General features: G+C 48.7%; 1 protein-coding gene across 4 annotated transcripts in view; it reads left to right on the top strand.

Annotated features, from left to right (window-relative positions):
• Nucleotides 1-687: 687 nt before the first annotated feature.
• The window catches only part of LOC125403063 (rho GTPase-activating protein 10), a 256,951-nt gene continuing 238,415 nt past the window's right edge, over nucleotides 688-19,223 (top strand). Inside the window, exon 1 of one of the 4 annotated variants that reach the window (XM_085682154.2) lies at nucleotides 688-1,024. In XM_085682154.2, the coding sequence (XP_085538280.1) occupies nucleotides 871-1,024 (154 nt within the window). In that variant the 5' untranslated portion in view covers nucleotides 688-870. The remainder of the gene's footprint in view (nucleotides 1,025-19,223) is intronic. The other 3 variants (XM_085682153.2, XM_048438228.3, XM_048438227.3) reach the window with 3 other exon arrangements.

Below are 19,223 nucleotides of genomic sequence, written 5' to 3'. Positions count from 1 at the left end.
CCAGAGTCTGGCATTTGCTTTCGGCGGGCTATCTTTGGAATAAAGATCGCCTCTCCTATTCTTGTAAATTTAACCTGCCGAACAGGACAGAAAAAGTGTCAACGCGGTTTAGCCACACGTTCCCTTGCCCTAAGTCATTCGGAGTGGGCACGAAGGCTGCAAAGAGAACGCCGAGGTGGGGATGTTATGCACTCCGGCGCAGGCTGCCGAGCGGAAGAGAGCGAGCGCCGAGGGGGGGGGGCGAGCCCCTGCACAGCGCGGCGTCCTACCCCGGGTACAGATAATGAGTCAATCATTTCCGCCCGCTCGCCCGCGCCGAGATAAGTCGTCTGACCGCGGGGACCGAGGCCTGCTATTACGAAGACTCCTTGCCGTTCGGTCGGGCGCCCACTTCGGGGATCTGCCTGAGTCACCTGAAGCGCGCGAGCCCAGACGAGGGAGGCACAGGCGCCCGAGGGTGGAGGGCGCGGACTGCGAGCGCCACCGCAGCCGCCTCTGGAGGAAGAGGAGGGGCGACAGTGCGTGGGGAAGAGAAGGAAGAGGCGTCCGGGGAAGGGAAGGGAGGAGAGCTGAAGGCGCCCGCGAGGGAGAGCAGGGGCGTGGGGGCGTGGGCGGGGCGGGCACGCCCGGGGCAGGGCGGGGCGGGGCGGGGCGCGGGCTCTGCAGCCGGGGGCTGCCGGGATTGGGAAGCCTAGCAGTTCGCTTGCTGGAGTAGCTGGGCTCGGCGGGACATGAGGGCGCTGCGCTCCCAGCGCGCTCCAGCCTGCTAGCTCCAGCCTGCTAGCGCTCTCGCCCCGTACCTGGCCGCCGCCGCCTCGGAGCCCAGCTGGGCCTGCGCTCTCCCGCCCGCCGGCTCACACCGCTGCAGTCATGGGGCTGCAGCCCCTGGAGTTCAGCGACTGCTACCTCGACAGCCCGTGGTTCCGGGAGAGGATCCGCGCGCACGAAGCGGAGCTCGAGAGGACCAACAAGTTCATCAAAGAGCTCATCAAAGATGGGAAGAACCTCATCGCCGCCACCAAAAGTAAGCGGGGCCCGCTGGCGTTTGGGCTGCGGCGTGGCGTGGAAGGCGGGAGGAGCGTCTTCCCTCCCGAGTGCGATGGCTCTGTGCCCCTAAACAGGGCTGGAGGAATAGGCGATTCCTTAGGGGATAGGCTCCAGGACATTCTTCTTCTAGGCGGTTCGGGCGCGTCGCCCGGCTCGCCCCAGCCCCTCCGTGGCGCGGGAGCTGCCCCGGGGCTCCCGCCTGGCCCAGCAGAGTTCGTCTCGGCTCCGGCCGGACCGAATCGAGACTCGGCTCCGCAGTCAGGTTTTACTGCGCCCTAACGCTGTTCCCAGTCTCCGGCAAAACACCGACTCGGTTAGACAGTTTTGTCTCGTAACCTTTCTAAGGAACTTTCTTGGAGATTCTTTGAGACCCTCCCTGTAGTTGAGTTCTTCAAAAGCCCCTGAAGTATGTATTTTTTTATTGATTAAGTAAGCATCTTTTGTGTATTTTTTTCTGTCTTCCGAGACAGTCTCGACCTACGTCTCTCATGTACTAAACCAGAAAGTCTACCTGGCTTTGTGCTGCCTTCTGCACATTCCTGCTGACTTGTGCTGAGACGGGTTCAAAGATTGGGGTTTGAAAGGGTCAGTGGGCAGACTGCCCCTTGGATCTGGCCTGCAGTGCCAGTGTGTAGGGAATTCTATTCTCTTCACGTGTGCTGCCTTCTGCCTCGGTCCGAGCCAGTATTCAAGCAAACAACAAACAAACAAACAAAGAAACAGTCAAACAAAGCAACCCTCCAGCCACCTCTGAAGACAACAGAAAGAAAAGTGTATTGGAGCTGTAGTGAGTTAGGAGTAGAGGCTGGGTGAAATCTGTGCAGGAACAGTTGTAAGGCTCTACAAATGGAACGAAGTTCTCCAGGGCCAGGGGCTGGCATCCAGGCCACACTGGAACCCCCAGTCCCTTCCCTGAGTTACTGTGAGCACCCCTTTTTATTCTTAAAAAGACCCGACCGCTCAGGAGCCAAGCACAGGGTCAGTACCCAGCCTCTTGGGTTGGTATTTATTAGGTTCCCTGATTCAATAATTGCCATCCCTGGGAGTTTATTCCATGTGTTTGTAGACCTCGCCTCTGGAGCAATAACCCGGGTCCACTCTCACCCCACCGTTTTGCGTCCAGGGTGATTAAGACATACTGCACGTTCCTTCTCTACTCCTCACTGAAGGCCCGACCAGTTAATATTCACTTAATGAATGAGTTGAAATATTTTTTAATGGGAAGAATTTAGTGCTGCCATCCCTGTAATTTGGGAAGCAAGACACTCAACTTCTCTGGACCATCTCCAAGGTTCCAGTGGTTCTCTGACCTCTTTAGTGTTGCAGAGTTGGGGTTGGGAATCAATTTGCGTTGCGTGGGTTATTTGCTGGGTGACTGACCAGGCCTTTGGCTCTGAGCTTTTGGGCTAGGTGGGAAACAGGGTCTGCAAATGTAGAGGAATGAGCACGGGCAGTGAGGGGTGTGGGGAGCATCAGCGGCCCTGAAGTGTATGTGCTAGGGTTTCCATGGCCCAGCCTTAAGGAGCGGCAGTCACGGGATGGGACCTGTGGGCGCATACTCGTGCTGCTGTGCAGAGGACAGCTGTGTGGAGTTGGGAGCTCCCTTTCCGTCTTTTTGTGGGCTATGGGAATCCCAGTTGAAGCCGTCTCCAGCCTGTTCTGTTGGCTAGAAGTTTCCCCTGAAGCTAGGGAGATGAGGAGGGGGCAGATGGCAAGGTCAGTCTGGCCGTGGGTAGGAAGCTATTTCTGTGACTGCGTGCTTGGTTGCTCTGCTGGCAGGAAGCATGCCTCATGTTCCCGAGGCAGCCAGAGTAGGGGGTGGGGAGGGGCTGTAGGGGCTGTAGGGACTGTAGGGGCTGTAGGGGCTGCTAGCCTTCCTCCTCAGAAGGTAGTTTCTGGAATTTGTGATTAGGTGTCTTAATCCTTGTTTATCTGGTTAAAGATAAACACAGAATGGGTAATCTTACTTAAGAGAGCTACTAGACGGTATTTTTTCTACCCTCATCCTTAACTGTAGGCTTTTCCACAATAATGAAAGCTTAGCATATGTCCTTTTGACAAGTTGGGGGGGACCCTGGCCGTTTCCCACTTGGCCAGTTAAAGTGGTCTTCTAGTTTCGGAGACGTGGGTTATTTCTGCTGTGGGGTCTGGCTTGGCTGGGCAGGGCGTGCACTTCTTACCATGCTTCCCCTGATGCACTTGTTGCCAGCATCTGTCAAGTCCCCAGCATTGGAAACAGGCTGATGAGGTCACTTAACCAGTTGTCTTTCCATAACTTTGGGGTCTAGAGATTCATGGAAGGACGTTAGGGAAGCATTTGCAGAAAAAGCTGGTCAGATTGTCAAATTGCTTCTATTTCTTGGTATTTTATACTTCGGTTTGCAGAACAAGGCCTTTTGTGCTTCTCCTTGGATTGTGTGTTTAAATGATTTCTGTTCTTTATTGCCCTACAAGACACCTTCTACTTGTTGTTTGAATGTCTTGAAATGTTTTTGAATTCTTCCATGAATGTCTATAGAAGTCGGAGGCCTGTGGGGCCTGCAGGTTTGCTGGGGCATTCTGTCCTGTAGCGGTGGTCAGTAAGTACCGACAGTCTGATGCTGTGCTGGCAGCAGAGAAGTCTTAGCCTTGCCGATGGTTTCTGCAGTGAATTCATTTCAATCTGAGCACTGTTTTGAACTATCTGTACTATGCTAAGTTCTTGAAATAAAGGATGTGAAATGTGTAATACAAGTCAAGCCTGACTGTATGGTGCACCGCTATGATCCTAGGAGTCTGGAGGCTGCTGCAGCAGCTGTGGGATGTACTGCAGCGATCCTAGGAGTCTGGAGGCTGCTGCAGCAGCTGTGGGATGTACTGTTGCGATCCTAGGAGTCTGGAGGCTGCTGCAGCAGCTCTGGGGTGCACCGCTGTGATCCTAGGAGTCTGGAGGCTGCAGCAGCAGGATTGCAAGTTACACAGTTAAGAGCCTGTCTTAAGAACCTAAACTGTGGGGGCTGGAGAAATGGCTCAGCGGTTAAGAGCACTGACTGTTCTTCCAGAGGACCTGGGTTTAATCCACAGTACCCATCTGGCAGCTCACAATTGTCTGCAGCTCCAGTTCGGACACCCTTACACAGACATACATGTGGGCCAAACACCAATGCACATACAATAAAAATAAATAAATTAAACAAAACAAAAACAACAGTAACAATAACAGAATCTAAACCGTGGAGGGGCTGGAGAGCTGGGTCACCCAGAGGATCAGAGTTCAATTCCTAGCACCTCTATCAGGTGGTCTCACAACCACCCACAATTCCAGCTTCACAGGAATTTGCACGAACATACCCACACACAGAACACACACATAATACAAATAATAAATGCACAGTAGAAATATAAGTAATAAATACAAAAATAAAACAAAAAAGGAAGCAAAAGATTCAGTGCCCTTCGATTTGGATGGGAGTGAGTTTGTCTAGGGTAGAGCAGGGAAAGATGGCTGGGAACTTTAGCACTCACTGGTGTTTTCTGTAAGGAAGAGAACCTTGTCAGATTGGAAACAGCTGCGAAGGACCCGGAACACTTGCAGTGCCGGGGGAAGAATGAGGTGACCAGTTTGCCTGGAAGGGAGATTTCACGTCCTAGCACACTGCCCGGAATGGGAAGGTCAGTTTCGGATTATGGCTGTGTGGAACGGGAGTGTCCTGTTGGAGAAGCCAGAGGCTTCTGACTGAAGCGTGACATGGGGAGAGGGATGGGTAGAGGGAGTACTGGATGTGTGTAGGATGAGTTTGGGTGTCGTGTGGGGGTGGGGTGGTTGGATTGGGTGGAGCTCCAGAGAGCTAGTGACTTCTGTGGGGAGATTGGGAGAACATCCACTCACTTCCATGGACTTTGTTCAGAGGCTGCTTTCGTCCTTCCTCCTCCCCTTTTGTATAACCAGTGCAGTTTAAGGGTGGTCCGCTTTCCAGGCTTGTGGTTCATACAGATACATAGCCAGTTTCATACACATAGCTTTTACATTCTGGTGTGTTTAATCTAGAATGCCTAACGAGTAGAAAAGATGTCAACTGACAGTCCTAACCATGGGAACCACTCCTTGGTATAGGAGGTTACTCCGTGGTAAACTTGGATTGTCTGGTTTTGTGTAAACCAAAGGCCTCAGAATGGCCCCTCCCTGCTCCCATCACGTACAAGTAAAAGTCTTTGCTTGTTCTGAGCCCGGTCTAGATCAGGTCTGCCCAAAGTCGGTTTTGATATTTCCAGGCCTGGGTGATTTAGTGACTTGTGTTTTCTTTCAGTGTCTGGCTCAGAGGTGTTCTTTTGGGGAAGTTTCTTAAGGTGCCCTTCACATTACACCCAGATTGGGAAGACTGACAGTGATTTCAGTTCTCTGTAAACCCGAGTGTGAGTGTCCTTTTCGATACCAGTGGACGACTGAAGTGGCTCGGGGGTTCCGAGACACCTGGAAGCAAGTGCTTTGCGGCTGCTCTCATTGATGCTGGAGAGACTTTCCCCTTGCACTGATCCAGATTTTGTTCTGGTAACTCAGGGAGAAGCACTTAGGGGTAGTTCTGATTGCTGTAACTTACTTCTAGCTCAGTCCATACTGTGCCTGAGAAGACTTAAGACTTGATGGGCAGAGCTGAGGAACCCGTGAGCAAGCTAAGAATCACACATCACTACACTGATCCCTGTTCGAGTACATTGTTTTCTGGTCAGGCAGATTTTTTTTTTTAAACATTGAGGATTGCAAGGACTGGAGTTGTGGCTTACTTGGTGAGGCTTAATCCCAAAGAACCATAAACCATGCTTGGAATGGCATGGGCTGTAATCCCAGCACTCAAATGATATAGACAGGTGGATCAAAAGTTCTTGGTCGTTCTCTGCTACATAGTAGGTTTTAGGGCAATCTAAGATGTGTGAAAAGAATGCAGATTCCAATACTGGTGAAACAGACGGATAGGAACCCTGCTGGGGACGTGGGGGTACGGTTGCTGTTTGCTAAGGGGGACACGGAGAAAGACCTTCGGTCTGGGTTGTGCTGTGTGGGACTGCTCCCCACTGTTTTGGACCTTGAGTGAAGGGTCTGACAGTAATGAGCTAATTTCATCTGTGTTTGTGGTGCTGTGAGCCATGGATTGTTCTAGGCCTGAGGCCACATCTGAATATTTGTTGCATCACATGCAGACGGTTTGGGTCAGTGTTCTCTTACTTCCTTTGTTGGAATAGGTGTTGTAGATTTGTGCCGCTGTAGCTACTAAATAGAAATTAGAGCAGTATAGAAAATAAACTATCTGAAGAAGCTCACAAAATTATGTGTTAATATTTTCCCTAATAGAGGTGTATGCGTTCCCTTGTCCTGAAGGGCTCCCCGTGAACCGCCTCTGCTGGAGGGCTTGAAGTGCTTTGCTCACCGCAGGTGGTTCCTTTGAGAGTGGGTCGGGTATCAGAAGCCACCTGCAGCAGGGTGTTGCTCCTTTAGAATGTTCTCTGTTCAGTGGGCTGATGTCCTTGGGTCTTCGGGAACCTCAGTGAGTCGTCCCCCATCCTTCCCGTCTCCTTCACCTTTTGTTTGTCTTTTGTGAGACACAGGCCAGGCTGTGTAGCCCAGCTGGCCTCTTACTTATGACCTTTCCCTTCTGTCTCTCTCACTGCTGGCTCCACCACAGCTGTCTCCTCATGGAGTATTTTCTAACGTCTTCAGACTTTTGCAGGATGACTGTGATAGAGAGAATGCTTTACACCTTGTGTTTGAAACAGCTGAGCGGCCAGGTGTGGTGGCGTGGTACTTTTAATCCCAGCACCCAGGAGGCAGGAGTAGGTGACTCTGAGTTTGAAGCCAGCCTGGTCTTCAAGAGAGTTCTGATCAGTCAACCTCTGTCTCAGACAAAACAAAAAACAAAACAAAACAAAACAAAAACCAAAGACTGATGAACAAAGATAAGAACGAACAGTGTACCCCATCAAGAGTCCCTGTTCAAATGAAGCCACCTAGTAACTAACATTGGAACTTGGGTCCAGCATAGTGACCCTTCTATATCTCCTCGTAGTAGTAAGCTGGAGTTTATAAACCGTGCTTCATTAGGTCACTGCATGAACTGAGTTGATATATGCAAAGCCTTTCAAATAAACTCAAAGGCAATGATTATGATATATCATCTATAAGGCTGCTTTCTTGGGGGTAAAGAGGCTGTTGTGACTTATAGACCTTTTAGTATCCACTGCTCCTAAACAGTGTGTCTGCCCAGAGTATCAAACGTGAGTGAGAGAGAGCAGACTTCTCAGACTCTGGAAAGAGCCATGTGGTAATATTTTGTTTGTGATCTAACAGATAAAACTTGCCTGAAGATCAGAGTGCAGAGCTAAGCCACTAGTTCGCCACAGAGGCTGGGCAGTGTTGGCACACACCTTTAATCCCAGCACTCAGGAGATGGATCTCTGTGAGTTCAAGGCCATCCTGGGCTATTTAAGATTGAATCAGTCTAAAAGGGAAACAGGGAAACAGAGCTTACATATGATCCCAACACTTTGAATCCCAACATCAGGGAGGTGGAGACAGGAGTGATATGGCTGGGTGGAGAGAGGAATATAAGGCAGGAGGAGACAGGAGCTCAGTGCAGTCTGAGGATCCAGTCTGAGAAGCAGTCTGAATTCGTCTGAGATGCAGTCTGAATTCGTAGGGACAGGATGGCCCCTTTGGTCTGTGCACTGGAAGAGGGAAGAACTCTTGTGGCTGCCACCCTGCATGTTGGATCCTTCAGCTTTCACCCCGATAGCTGATGAGTTTTTATTCCTAAAATCAATTATAATTCATGCTACATTCTGACAGTATTGAATTCTATAATTCAGAGCCACATTCTGGCAGTGCTGGAAAGTTCTAGGAATAAAATTAAAAGTAAAGCTCGCTGATACCTTGGGGACCCCGATTGAGAGAAATGTGAGTATCAAGGACAAGATGTTACCAAGGCTGTTAGAACTCTCGTGGCCATGCGAGGCAAACAGCCAGGCAGGGGCGTGTCCAGTTGCTCAACGTTGAAATGGTGACACCAGTGACCAGAAATTTTAGACACTTAGCATCACTGGGATGTTCTTGGGGGACATTAAATCATAGTCTATCATGCTGGAAAACCATAGTCTGTTAACGGCAGTGTTTGCTCTAAGAAGTTCATAGTGAGAAAAGATGAGAATGCAGGGAGAGGGAGAGTCCTGAGAGCTCCTAGGCAACCTGCCCCGTACTGGGGGTGCCCCAAGCCGCTGTAAGTTGTGATTTGAATGAGTGTCGATTACATGTGGCATTGTATGGATAAATCAACTACATCTGACCACATGGGGTAGTGACGTCTTTTGTCATGTGTGAGGTCTCCTGTTAGAAATGAAGACTTTGTCTCCTGGTGTTCAGCGTCCTCTAAAGGCCTTTGATTTCCATGAAGTATTTTTTTTAAAACTTTATTTAACTTTATTTCATGTGCATTGGTATAATGATGTCACATTCTCTTGAATTGGAGCTACAGACAGCTGCAAGCTGCCATGTGGGTGCTGGGAATTGAACCCGGGTCCTCTGGAGGAGCAATCAGTACTCTTAACCACTGAGCCATCTCACCAGCCCCCGCAAGAAGTATTTTTTAAAGACAATTGGTCAAATTAGCTTTATTTCCAATTTTGGAGGTGAGTGTTGAGCTTGGCAGGTTATTCTGTGTCTTGAATGTCTTACTAGATTCCTTAAAAATTAAGCCTCAGAGACAGGTTTATTTCAATGTGCTCTATGGCTCAGTGTTTTAGAGTACATGATCTTCATGCGGAGGACACACGTCTGATTCCCCAGCACCTACATGGTATCTCACAACCATCTGAAACTCCAGTTCCAAGGGATCCAGCACCCTCTTCTGACCTATGTGCACACCAGACATGCAGATTATACACATAGACATGAAGACAAAAAATAATCGTATTTTAAAAATCTAAGAAATGCTTAACTTTATTTGGATTATCTGCTTTACTTGATGCTAAACTCATGACTGTCATATATTAAGACTTACTTCATGGTGTTTTGATTCTGTGCTTATAGATTAGGTCTTCAGAGGTTTAATGCATGTCCAAATGACAGTTTAGTGGGGTTGGAATGCAAGCCTGGTTTTGTCCGATTCCTCAGCCTGTAACCACAGTAACAAGCCATCCCAGAATAAGAGTGTGCTGTGGTTTTCTGAGGGCTGTTCCAGTGATAACTCCAGGTCATCTGAAAGTGTGTATTTGATGAGCTATAGAATATTTTTTTTTCATCTCAGCACAGTGGCAGTGATGTACAATTTGAACTGTGACCACTGTGGTTATTGTTATAAATAAAATTGGCAGTTTAAATGTAAGATATTCAGAATTTATTTTTGCTTAAGATTCAGTTCAAGACTCACACCTCCACTCAAAATTCTTTTTCCTCCATTCTTCTCTGACTTTATCTGCGCCTTTCCCCTTTTCTTCTCCTCCTCCTCCTCCTTTCTTCTTTTTTCTTGACAGAGTGTGTTATGTAGCCCAGGCTTTCCTGGATTCTCTCTGTAGACTAGGCTGACCATAAACTCTCAGAGGTCTGCTTGCTTCTGCCTCCCAAGTGGTGGGACTAACGGTGTGTGCCATCATGGCCAGCCCCTTCCCATTCCTTATTTTACCTTTTACTTGAGAAAAGTGTAGTAGAACTTTTTTTTTTTTTTTTTAAACTTCAAAATTTCAAACTAGGCCCTAGGATGTGACTTATTGGTGCAGCACTGTGTAGTATGAATGAGATCTTGGGTTTTACCCCCAGCACTGGAAATAAAAGTTCAAAATGTTTCAGAAATACAAAAAGACAAAGAACTTTATAATTACTATCATGTATTTGTTCTCCAGTTTCAAAAGAAATAAAAGCTGGTTGCTTCTCTCGTTCTCCCTGAAAAGCGGGAACTATCCATGCCTGTTCTCATTGTTACTAGACGTTTGTTTGCCTGTTTTTCAGACAGGGACGCTGCAGTTGTGTGTGGTCTGCAGACCAGGCTGGCCTTGAACTCGCAGACATCCTCCTGTTTCTTCTGAGTGCTGGGAATAAAAACGTGTGCCACCATGCCAGCTACGTACTAGACATTTAATAGCTTGGCCCATAGCAGTTTCTGTATGCTTCTAGACCGCATATGATGGTTTATACATGTAGTCCCCCACCACGTGGTATTTGTGAGATTTAGACTTACTGATTAATAGTCCTGTTGCATTTTGTTCAGCCTTTATGAAATGAGTGACATTCATCCAGTTTAATTGGTGTTTTTTGTACCTTATATCTGTGTTTATATTTGTACAACTAGTCCCAAGCTTTTATTTTGGTAGTGAAACTGTAAATATAACTTGAGAATGTTCATTACCAAAGCCTGAATGTGAGAAACCGAAATGACTGCCTTTGAAAATGATCTCCAGTTACTGAATCCGGGTGTCTCTGAAGACCTTCTGGGGTGCTGAGGCCGAACTCCAGGCCCTGGGAGTGCAGGCCTTCCTAGCAGTGGCCTCTTACCAGCTCAGCGCCAGAGTCAGAGGAAGCCAGTGTACGTTTCAGGCCTTCAAGACATGAGTGACTGGTCTGAATCGACAATAAAAAACCTTGAGAGCTTTTTAAAAATTAATTGAAATTGGACTTTCAGTGTTAGGATGTAAAGGAAAAGTGATAATTGTGTTTCTAAACACCACATACCAGAAAAGCTTCGCTAAGTGTGAGCTGCTCAGGCGACGACTCGTGAGTATGAGGCAGGGTTGTTTAGTGTCCCGTGATAAGTTGGAAATACAACTGCAAGCGGAGGCCAGAGAGAAAGACGGAAATGGTGGGGACACGAGAAGGAGAAAGGAGCCCTTCAACTGAAGTCCAGTCCGACTCTCTTGCTAGCACTGAGGCACGAAGTTCATGTAGCACAGACAGCAGTTGGAATGCCACCACACAGCCTTGCGTGGCCTTAGTGGCTTCTGCTTTAAGACATCCCTCATTTGCCTCATTTATCAAAGAGGAAAGGGAGGAAAAAGGTTTTCCTTTTGAGATGCAACTCGAGAGCCCCGGAAGTGGTCCAGATAAGTGGCTACACCTAAGAGAACTGATTAATTGCCCCCTTCTCCTGCCTGTATCTCTGACTGGGTGTGTCTTGTTTTCTGCAGTTCTCGTGGAGAAGCCCAGAGCCTTGCTTTTGGGTGTAACTTTCCTGAATATGTCTTAAAGTTTGCTCTACATTAAAATAGTTTTCTTAAATCTCACTTCTGCTTTATACACTATCGAGTCCTGCAGTTGTTTTCTGTGTTGAAGTCATGAGTCAACGTCACTGACCGATTGGGGAAACTCCTCATGCTGCAGGAGGTAGCTGCTTGGAGCTCTGCCCCTCAGAGTTGACAGAACCGTGGCCTGGTTTACTTAGTTTTCCAAATATGGAAGCATTCTTCCTAGATTGGCCGGAGGACTGCCTCTGCATTGACACCCTTCTTAAACAGCCAGACGGAAAGTTCCAACGCTGACCTTCTGCAAGTAGGGAGGCAAACCATGTCAGCTGCCTCTGATCCGGCTGGGCTGGCCTCTTGGTTCAGTTAGAATTGTCGTCTGTTTCCTGAGGGCGGTGTTACCTGTGCCACTTAATATTTCATCACTGAGGTGATTTCTCCTCACGTGTTGATTTGCTCACCCACGGGCACCTCTGCCCGCGGGTGCTGAGGCAGTGCGGCCATGGAGCAGGTGGTGGGGAGCTGTACGGCCAGAGGTACCCGATTAGCTGGAGCAGCGTCCCCTCAGGCCTACATGCTGGATGTGTCATGGCTTCTAGACAATGGAATGTTCTTTGCTCCTCTTACTGTGAAGTTGGCATCATCACGTAGAGTCTGGATGATCTTGGGCAAGTTATTTAAGTCCTCAGTGCCTAAGGTTTCTTTATTAGTCAAAACTGTCATTGGTTGATTTTACACAGCCGTGCATGCACACATATGTGCATGTGTGTATACACACACACACACACACACACACACACACACGTATTTTTTGAGTCAGAGTCACACTCTTATGTTTTCTTTGCTGGCCTGGAACTCAATATGTAGGCCAGGCTGGCCTCAAACTCTTAGCGATCCACCTGCCTTTGCTTCCCTAGTGATACTTTGTTGTTTTTTTTTTTTGTTTTTTTTTTTAAAGAGATAGTCTTTCTGTATTTAAGCTTACACTGATTCCAAATTTCTGGGCTCAGTTGGTTCCCCTGCCTAGCCTTTTAGGCAGTTGAGGCTTCTGACCCCTGCTGGGTGGTAGCATCAGCACTCACATCAAACGTTTGAAACAATCAGAGCCGCTTGCACTCATTATTGAAAGCTCTGTCTGACTAAATGTGTGGTGCAGGCCCTAAATCCCAGTGGGGACTGCATAGTGAAGCCGTGTCTCAGAAAACAAACAGTCCTGTCCCGAATTTCTCTGGTTGAACAGTATTGCTAGCAATAAAGAGAAAGGAATAGAGCCCAGCAGTGGTGGTGCCCACTTTTAGCCCCTGTACGCTGGAAGCAGAGTGAGTTTGAAAGCAGCCTGATCAATAGAACAAGTCCAGGACAGCTGGGGTTACACAGAGAGACCCTGTCTCGAAAGCAAAAGAAAAGCAAACAAAACAACAACAAAAGAAACAGTCTTGGGATATGGGCTTGTTATCCTGTCCTGTCTTTTCTTTCTTTCTTTCTGCCTGCCTGCCTTCCTTCCTTTCTCTCCTTCCTTCTCTCTCTCTCTCTCTCTCTTTTAAGATTTATTTATTTTTATGTGCCCGCATGTATGTCTATGTGAGGGTGGTAGATCCCCTGAAACCTGACTTACAAACAGTTGTGAGCTGCCTTGTGGGTGCTGGGAATTGAACCCAGGTCCTCTGGAAGAGCAGCCAGTGCTCGTTCTTTCAAGGTGGCAATAGTTTAAGGGCTAGAGCTGAATACAGACCTCTCATTGACTGACTAGGAAACCCGACCCGAAACAGTGTTGAAATCCACAGCCCTCCTTCATAGGTGAAGGTGGTATACCGAACCCCCGGTACAGCTAGTACCTTCTGGTTTTACCTTCTCAGATTTTATGCTTGCCGCCCAAGGCATATCTAGCAGCCATTTTATAATTTCCTCTGTCGACGGGGAGAGAGAAAGAGAGAGAGAGGGAGGGAGGGAGGGAGGGAGAGAGAGAGAGAGAGAGAGAGAGAGAGAGAGAGAGACCTTGAAAGATTTAAGGATAAAGCCAAAAGTGCTTGGGATTGGGAGAGCCATTAACAAGTTAATAGAATTATTTGAGAATCTGACGGATAGTACTTCTGTCATTGTGACAGGCAAACCCTGCTTTGTTTCGTCAAATTCAGGTCAAAGGCAGCAGAGGTTTTAGGTCACGGTGATAAAGTTAGCTATGCTTACTGCGTGGCCTGAGGCGAGTTGCCTGTTTTCCTCCTCTGTACGGCAGCTGAACTGATTTAATTCTTGCAGCATTTTAGTTTTCCTGCTTTTCCTTTCAGGAAAGTAGTAAACTTAGTATGGGTTTGCTAGTGGAACAAGTTTAAAGGCTTGTTCACACTCATTATATACCAGTTGTGTTCGTGTCTGTGAGGGAGAGGTCACCTGGAGTACTGAGGCGCTGCTGAGCTGACTAGCCTCCTCGCCAGAGGGGACTCTCCTCGCCAGAGGGGACTGTGCGCGTGGTCAGGTAGAGCTCCAGCGTTGGGAGCGTGAATTAATGAAAAGGAAGCTTCATGTCTGGCGACCACTCTGCCATAGTCAACGCTATTAACTGGTTTCAGTACGTGGAAGAAGACAGTGTCTGGCGACCACTCTGCCATAGTCAACGCGATTAACTGGTTTCAGTACGTGGAAGAAGACAGCAGTGAAGTTCACACTGAGCTTCCTAATGAGAAATACTCCAGATTCCAAAATAGTTTGAGTTCTGACAAGATGCCACAGGTGAAAAATTCTGTAGCGTGAAACTTTGTTTTTTTGTAAGCAAAATTACTAAAAATACTGTGTCAAATTGCCTTTTGCACACATGTAATGAGTTTCGTGTTTAGAATTGAATCCCAACCCCCAACCCCCAGCCCCTGAGACAAGCATGAACAGTCACCACTGATCTTGTAGAACTGTGAGACCAAAGGAGGGTTCTGGGTTTCTGAGTGGAGGGAGGCCAGCACCATCAGGCCGGCATGGTGTTGGGAGCAGTGATGCCGCAGACAGGGCAGGGCGTCTGAGGGCCCGCGAAGGGGCGGCTCGTCCTAAGGGCTGAGCCCTGACCCCAGCAGCGTGTTCTTCCTGACTCTGACACAGAGGACTGCGCACTTGGCCTGGAGGTCTTCCGCCTGGACCACAAGTGGCAAGAGGAGAGGCCCAGTTTAGAGCTGGTCTGGGTGTGGGGGTCAACGTTCCTTGCTGTGGGAGGTGAGTCTTGGCCACTGCGGAAGTTCAGCCAGAGAAACAGGCTTGGCAGGAAGGAGTCTGGGGACATGTTCATTTGGCTTGTATGGCTATGTGTTTCAGGAAGAGAGAACTGGGCTCATGGTTCCAGGAAGTGAAGCTGTAAGGCCTCCATGAAATCTGAGAGAGCGGCAGCATTGACTCAGGGCAGACCCGAGACCTGGCCTCGAGTCTTGTAGTTACTTTCCCATTTTGATGACAAAGTTCTGACAACTTAGGGAGGCAGGGTTTGTCTGGCTCAGTGCCAGAGGGATGCAGTCCATCTAGGTGAGGAAGGGCACGGCAGGCTGGCAGGAGCAGGAGAGGAGCTGGCTGCTCACATTGTAGCCACACTTGGGAAGCAGAATGAGTAGGAAGTGGGTGGGGCTGTTAAGTCTCAAGACTTATCCCATGACTTTTTCTTCAGCAAGACTCTTTTAAAGGTCCCGCAGCCTTCTCAAACGGGGTCAGTAGTTTGGGACCAAGTATTGAAACACATGACCCTATGGGAGAAGTTTTTTACAAACTACAAGGTTGTGGAAGGAAGTTTCAGAAGTGTGGGAATGGGGTGGTTATTTGCGGAAATGGAGGGACGTGTCAATGGGTGTGAATGAGTGAGCAGAGGAACGTAGAGACTCACTGAGGCCAGGGCAGAACAGCCAAGGTCTTACTTCAGAGTTCAGGTGGCATTTTATTAGTAAGAGTCTCTGTGGCTGAGCAGGAGTGGGGAGCCTGACTTTGCCCTCTTTGCCCACTCCCTTAACACAGGGTCTCTCACTGAACCTGTGTCTGCTCCTCGTAGTCCTGGGATTGTCGGAGTTTTTGCTACAGTACTGGGGATTCAAACTCAGGTCCTTACGCTTCTCAGCAAGCGCGCTCCCCACTGAGTAGTTTGCTAGGTCATCTCCCCCCCCCCCCCCCCCCCCCCCCCCCCCCCGCCAAAGGCAGCCTTTAACGAGGAAAGGTATTTTAGGTTTATGGCTTTAGTCAGTGGTCACGTGGTGGCCCTATTGCTTTGGGCAGGTGGTGACAGTCCACCTTGGTAGGAGTGTGAGTCACGTGACAGTCTTTGAGAATACCTCTTTGGGGTTGTGTTGAGTGCCCTTTGTTGTAGCTGAAGTAAGGATTGGGAAGAGAGGAAGGAGCCAGACAGCTGCTATGCAATCTCTTGAAGTCACCCTTGTCTTCTTCATTGGTGTGTGGAAAAGGCCGATGTGGCTAGGCAGATGAGCCTGTTGGTGACCGAACACACACAAAGAATCCAGATGTACCCTGTATCCACAGTTCACAGGGTGTTGTGTGCTGTAACAAGATTGAATGCCTCTTTGGCAGGCATTCAGGCAGACCTGAGTGTCAGGTCTGATTGACTCTTGTAAAACAAAGAAAGGATTGAAAAACGTCTTTTTTTTTTTTTTGTCTAGAAAACAGAGGTAAATTTGTAAAAGAGTTTGGAATTTTTGTGGCTTTGAAATTTAAGTTTAAATCCTTAAGAGTGAGGGTCATTTTGAGTGTTAACATCTGAGTTCACTGCGTGAGGTGAGGTCAGAACGGGGAGAACGGTGCCACCATGGGTGCCTGTGCAGGCGTCTGAGAACGTGTGACCTTTGGAAGTGTAGGAGAGCCAGCAGCAGTGAAGGGCGCCCACTGACTTGTCCAGCTGTGGCCGCAGTTTAATAAGTTACCCAAACTCTCTGAGTTTATATTAGACTAACACGGAATCCGTGGGTGCTAAAGATGACCTTCAAGGTCAGACGACTTTCCTAGCATGTACAGTCTCCAGCACTTCATAAAAATAGGATGGGCTGGTACGCGTCAGTAACCCCAGCGTTCCAGAAGCTTCAGTGTCAGAGTGCTTTGCATACCTGGGCCGGGGTATTATTTTTTAAAGTCACGAGGCTATAATATCTGCAGTGATTATTTTAGGGAATCAAAAATGTTTTCAAGAAATTTCCTTTACGCTGCTGTGGTGGTTTGACTAAGAATGGCTTCCATAGGTTCGTATATTTGAAAGCCTAGTCACTGGAGAGTGGAACTGTTTGAAAGGATTGGAGGGGTTAGAAGGGTTAGAAGGTATGGCTTTGTTGGAGGAAGTGTGCCACTTGGGGTAGGCTCTGAGGTTTCAAAATCCCTTGTGAGCCCCGGTCTCTTCCTGCCTCCTACAGATCAGAATGTAAAACCCTCTTCTCCAGGGCCATGACTCCCCGTATGTCGCTGTGCTTTCCGTGTGCTGATAATGGACTCACCTCTGAAACTGTAAGCCAGCCCCCCAGTTAAATGCTGTCTTTAGTAAGTGTTGCCTTGTCCTGGTGTCTCTTCACAACGACAGACAGATGATTAAGACTTGCTAAGAGTCACAGGAAAGACAGTCATTCTCAGATGGTCTGAACCGGTGTCTGCCGTCTGTCCATCACAAAAAGGAGCCGCTCTTTGTCTTTTAACCAAAACAAGATTTCAAAAGTAATGTTAGTGCTCATGATCTAGGGGACACACAGGCGCGCTGACAGACATCCTGATACTGACTTGTCCTGGGAGTTAACCTCCGGCAGGCAAAGGCCTGTGTTAGTGTTCTCTGAAATCTTAAAGGTTTTGTTTTGTCCCGCAGATGCACAGCACTCAGCTGGCAGAGTGCTCGCCAGGCTGTGAGGCACTGCACAGTGCTGGTGACGCGTGCTCTCCTGAGGTGTCAGCTGCTGTGCTCACTTGCAAGAGAGATGAATGGAGTTGCAGAATTGTTCCCTGCCCCTCATGGAGGATTTATAGACGGTGACAAGGGTCACTGAGGGCTCTAAGTCTCTCAGGCCCCAGGATTTACAGATATTTAACAGTTGCTGAGGGTACTGATCCCTCTCAACAGTTAGCAGTTGCAAGGAGGGAGTTTTTTTCTCTGTTGGGTCGCTGCCTGTGCTGCTGTGAGGACCCCTATTTAAACCCATAGGTCACCAAGCTTCAGCTGGGTGGGACCCTTTCTGGCTCCGCCCTGGGCTGTGGAGTGAGGAGCAGCTCCTGCCTGAAGTGTCCTTGGTACCATGTGTGCTGCCCCAGCCTTTCCTCAGCTTCCTGGGGTGAGCACGGGTGATGGGAACAGTCCCCAGCCCTCTCCTCAGATTCCTGGGGTGAGCACGGGTGATGGGAACAGTCCCCAGCCCTTCCCTCAGATTCCTGGGGTGAGCACGGGTGATGGGAACAGTCCCCAGCCCTCTCCTCAGATTCCTGGCGTGAGCACGGGTGATGGGAACAGTCCCCAACCCTCTCCTCAGATTCCTGGGGTGAGCACGGGTGATGGGAACAGTCCCCAGCCCTCTCCTCAGATTCCTGGGGTGAGCACGGGTGATGGGAACAGTCCCCAGCCCTTCCCTCAGATTCCTGGGGTGAGCACGGGTGATGGGAACAGTCCCCAGCCCTTCCCTCAGATTCCTGGGGTGAGCACGGGTGATGGGAACAGTCCCCAGCCCTTTCCTCAGATTCCTGGGGTGAGCACGGGTGATGGGAACAGTCCCCAGCCCTTCCCTCAGATTCCTGGGGTGAGCACGGGTGATGGGAACAGTCCCCAGCCCTTTCCTCAGATTCCTGGGGTGAGCACGGGTGATGGGAACAGTCCCCAACCCTTTCCTCAGATTCCTGGCGTGAGCACGGGTGATGGGAACAGTCCCCAACCCTTTCCTCAGATTCCTGGCGTGAGCACGGGTGATGGGAACAGTCCCCAACCCTTTCCTCAGATTCCTGGGGTGAGCACGGGTGATGGGAACAGTCCCCAACCCTTTCCCCTCAGATTTCCTGGGGTGAGCACGGGTGATGGGAACAGTCCCCAACCCTTTCCTCAGATTCCTGGCGTGAGCACGGGTGATGGGAACAGTCCCCAACCCTTTCCTCAGATTCCTGGCGTGAGCACGGGTGATGGGAACAGTCCGAATCAGAAAGCCCAGGAAGTCCCGGGTGGAGTCTGGTCACAGGGTGCCTTTGACCTCAGCTGAGTTGATGAATCTTGGGACTCTAAAGACAGACTTAGGAGATGTTGATCACAGTTGGGATGTCTGCCTGTGCCTCTCAGAACTCCCCACACTGACTTGCAAAGGTCAGCTCAGCCAGCAGGGGCCCGCAGGACTTGGTTTTGAATTTCTGTTACCATTTCTAATGGCTTCTTATATTTAACATGCTGAAAGCTATCTACATTTTTAATTCTGTCATCAGATATAGATGATTTGGGTGAATTTTCTTTGTAGTGTGAGGACAGGTTGGTTGTTAGTGTTTGTGTCACATAAAGAAAAGCTACAGGAAAAGCCAAAATAATAATTCTACACAGTGACCATATATTTATGCTTTTGTTAGATTTATAACAGAACAAAGTCTCTTGAGAAACATGTGTTTCAAAAAGACAATTAAAAAATTCCCACTGATGCAATAAAAGTAATCTTATTATTTAGGCAAAACCAAAGCTATACCATTCGACTATCTTACTTTTTTTTTTATTTAATTTTTACTTCTATGGGTGTTTCATTTGCATGCATATCCACGCGTTACTTTGCACCTGGTACCATTGGAGGCTGGAAGATGGCTTTGGTTCCTCGAGAAGTAGAGTTGCAGACACTTGTAGGCTACTGTGGGTGCTCTTAACCACTAAGCCATCTTCTCCCCCCCCCCCCCGTCTTGTTATTTTTAGAACAAAAATGACATTTGGTTTTCTCATGATGTGTGATTTTGTTCTTAACTAAACTTTTTACTTAGCAGGTTTATTTTACTTATTAAAACTTTGCCTTGTGTAACCAGTTCTGTGA

This window comes from Myodes glareolus, chromosome 22 (genome assembly GCF_982192425.1).
Source record: "Myodes glareolus chromosome 22, mMyoGla1.1, whole genome shotgun sequence".
Classification (NCBI taxonomy): domain Eukaryota; kingdom Metazoa; phylum Chordata; class Mammalia; order Rodentia; family Cricetidae; genus Myodes; species Myodes glareolus.
The sequence above is the reverse complement of the archived record's forward strand: the minus strand, read 5'-3'. Positions and strand labels throughout refer to the sequence as shown.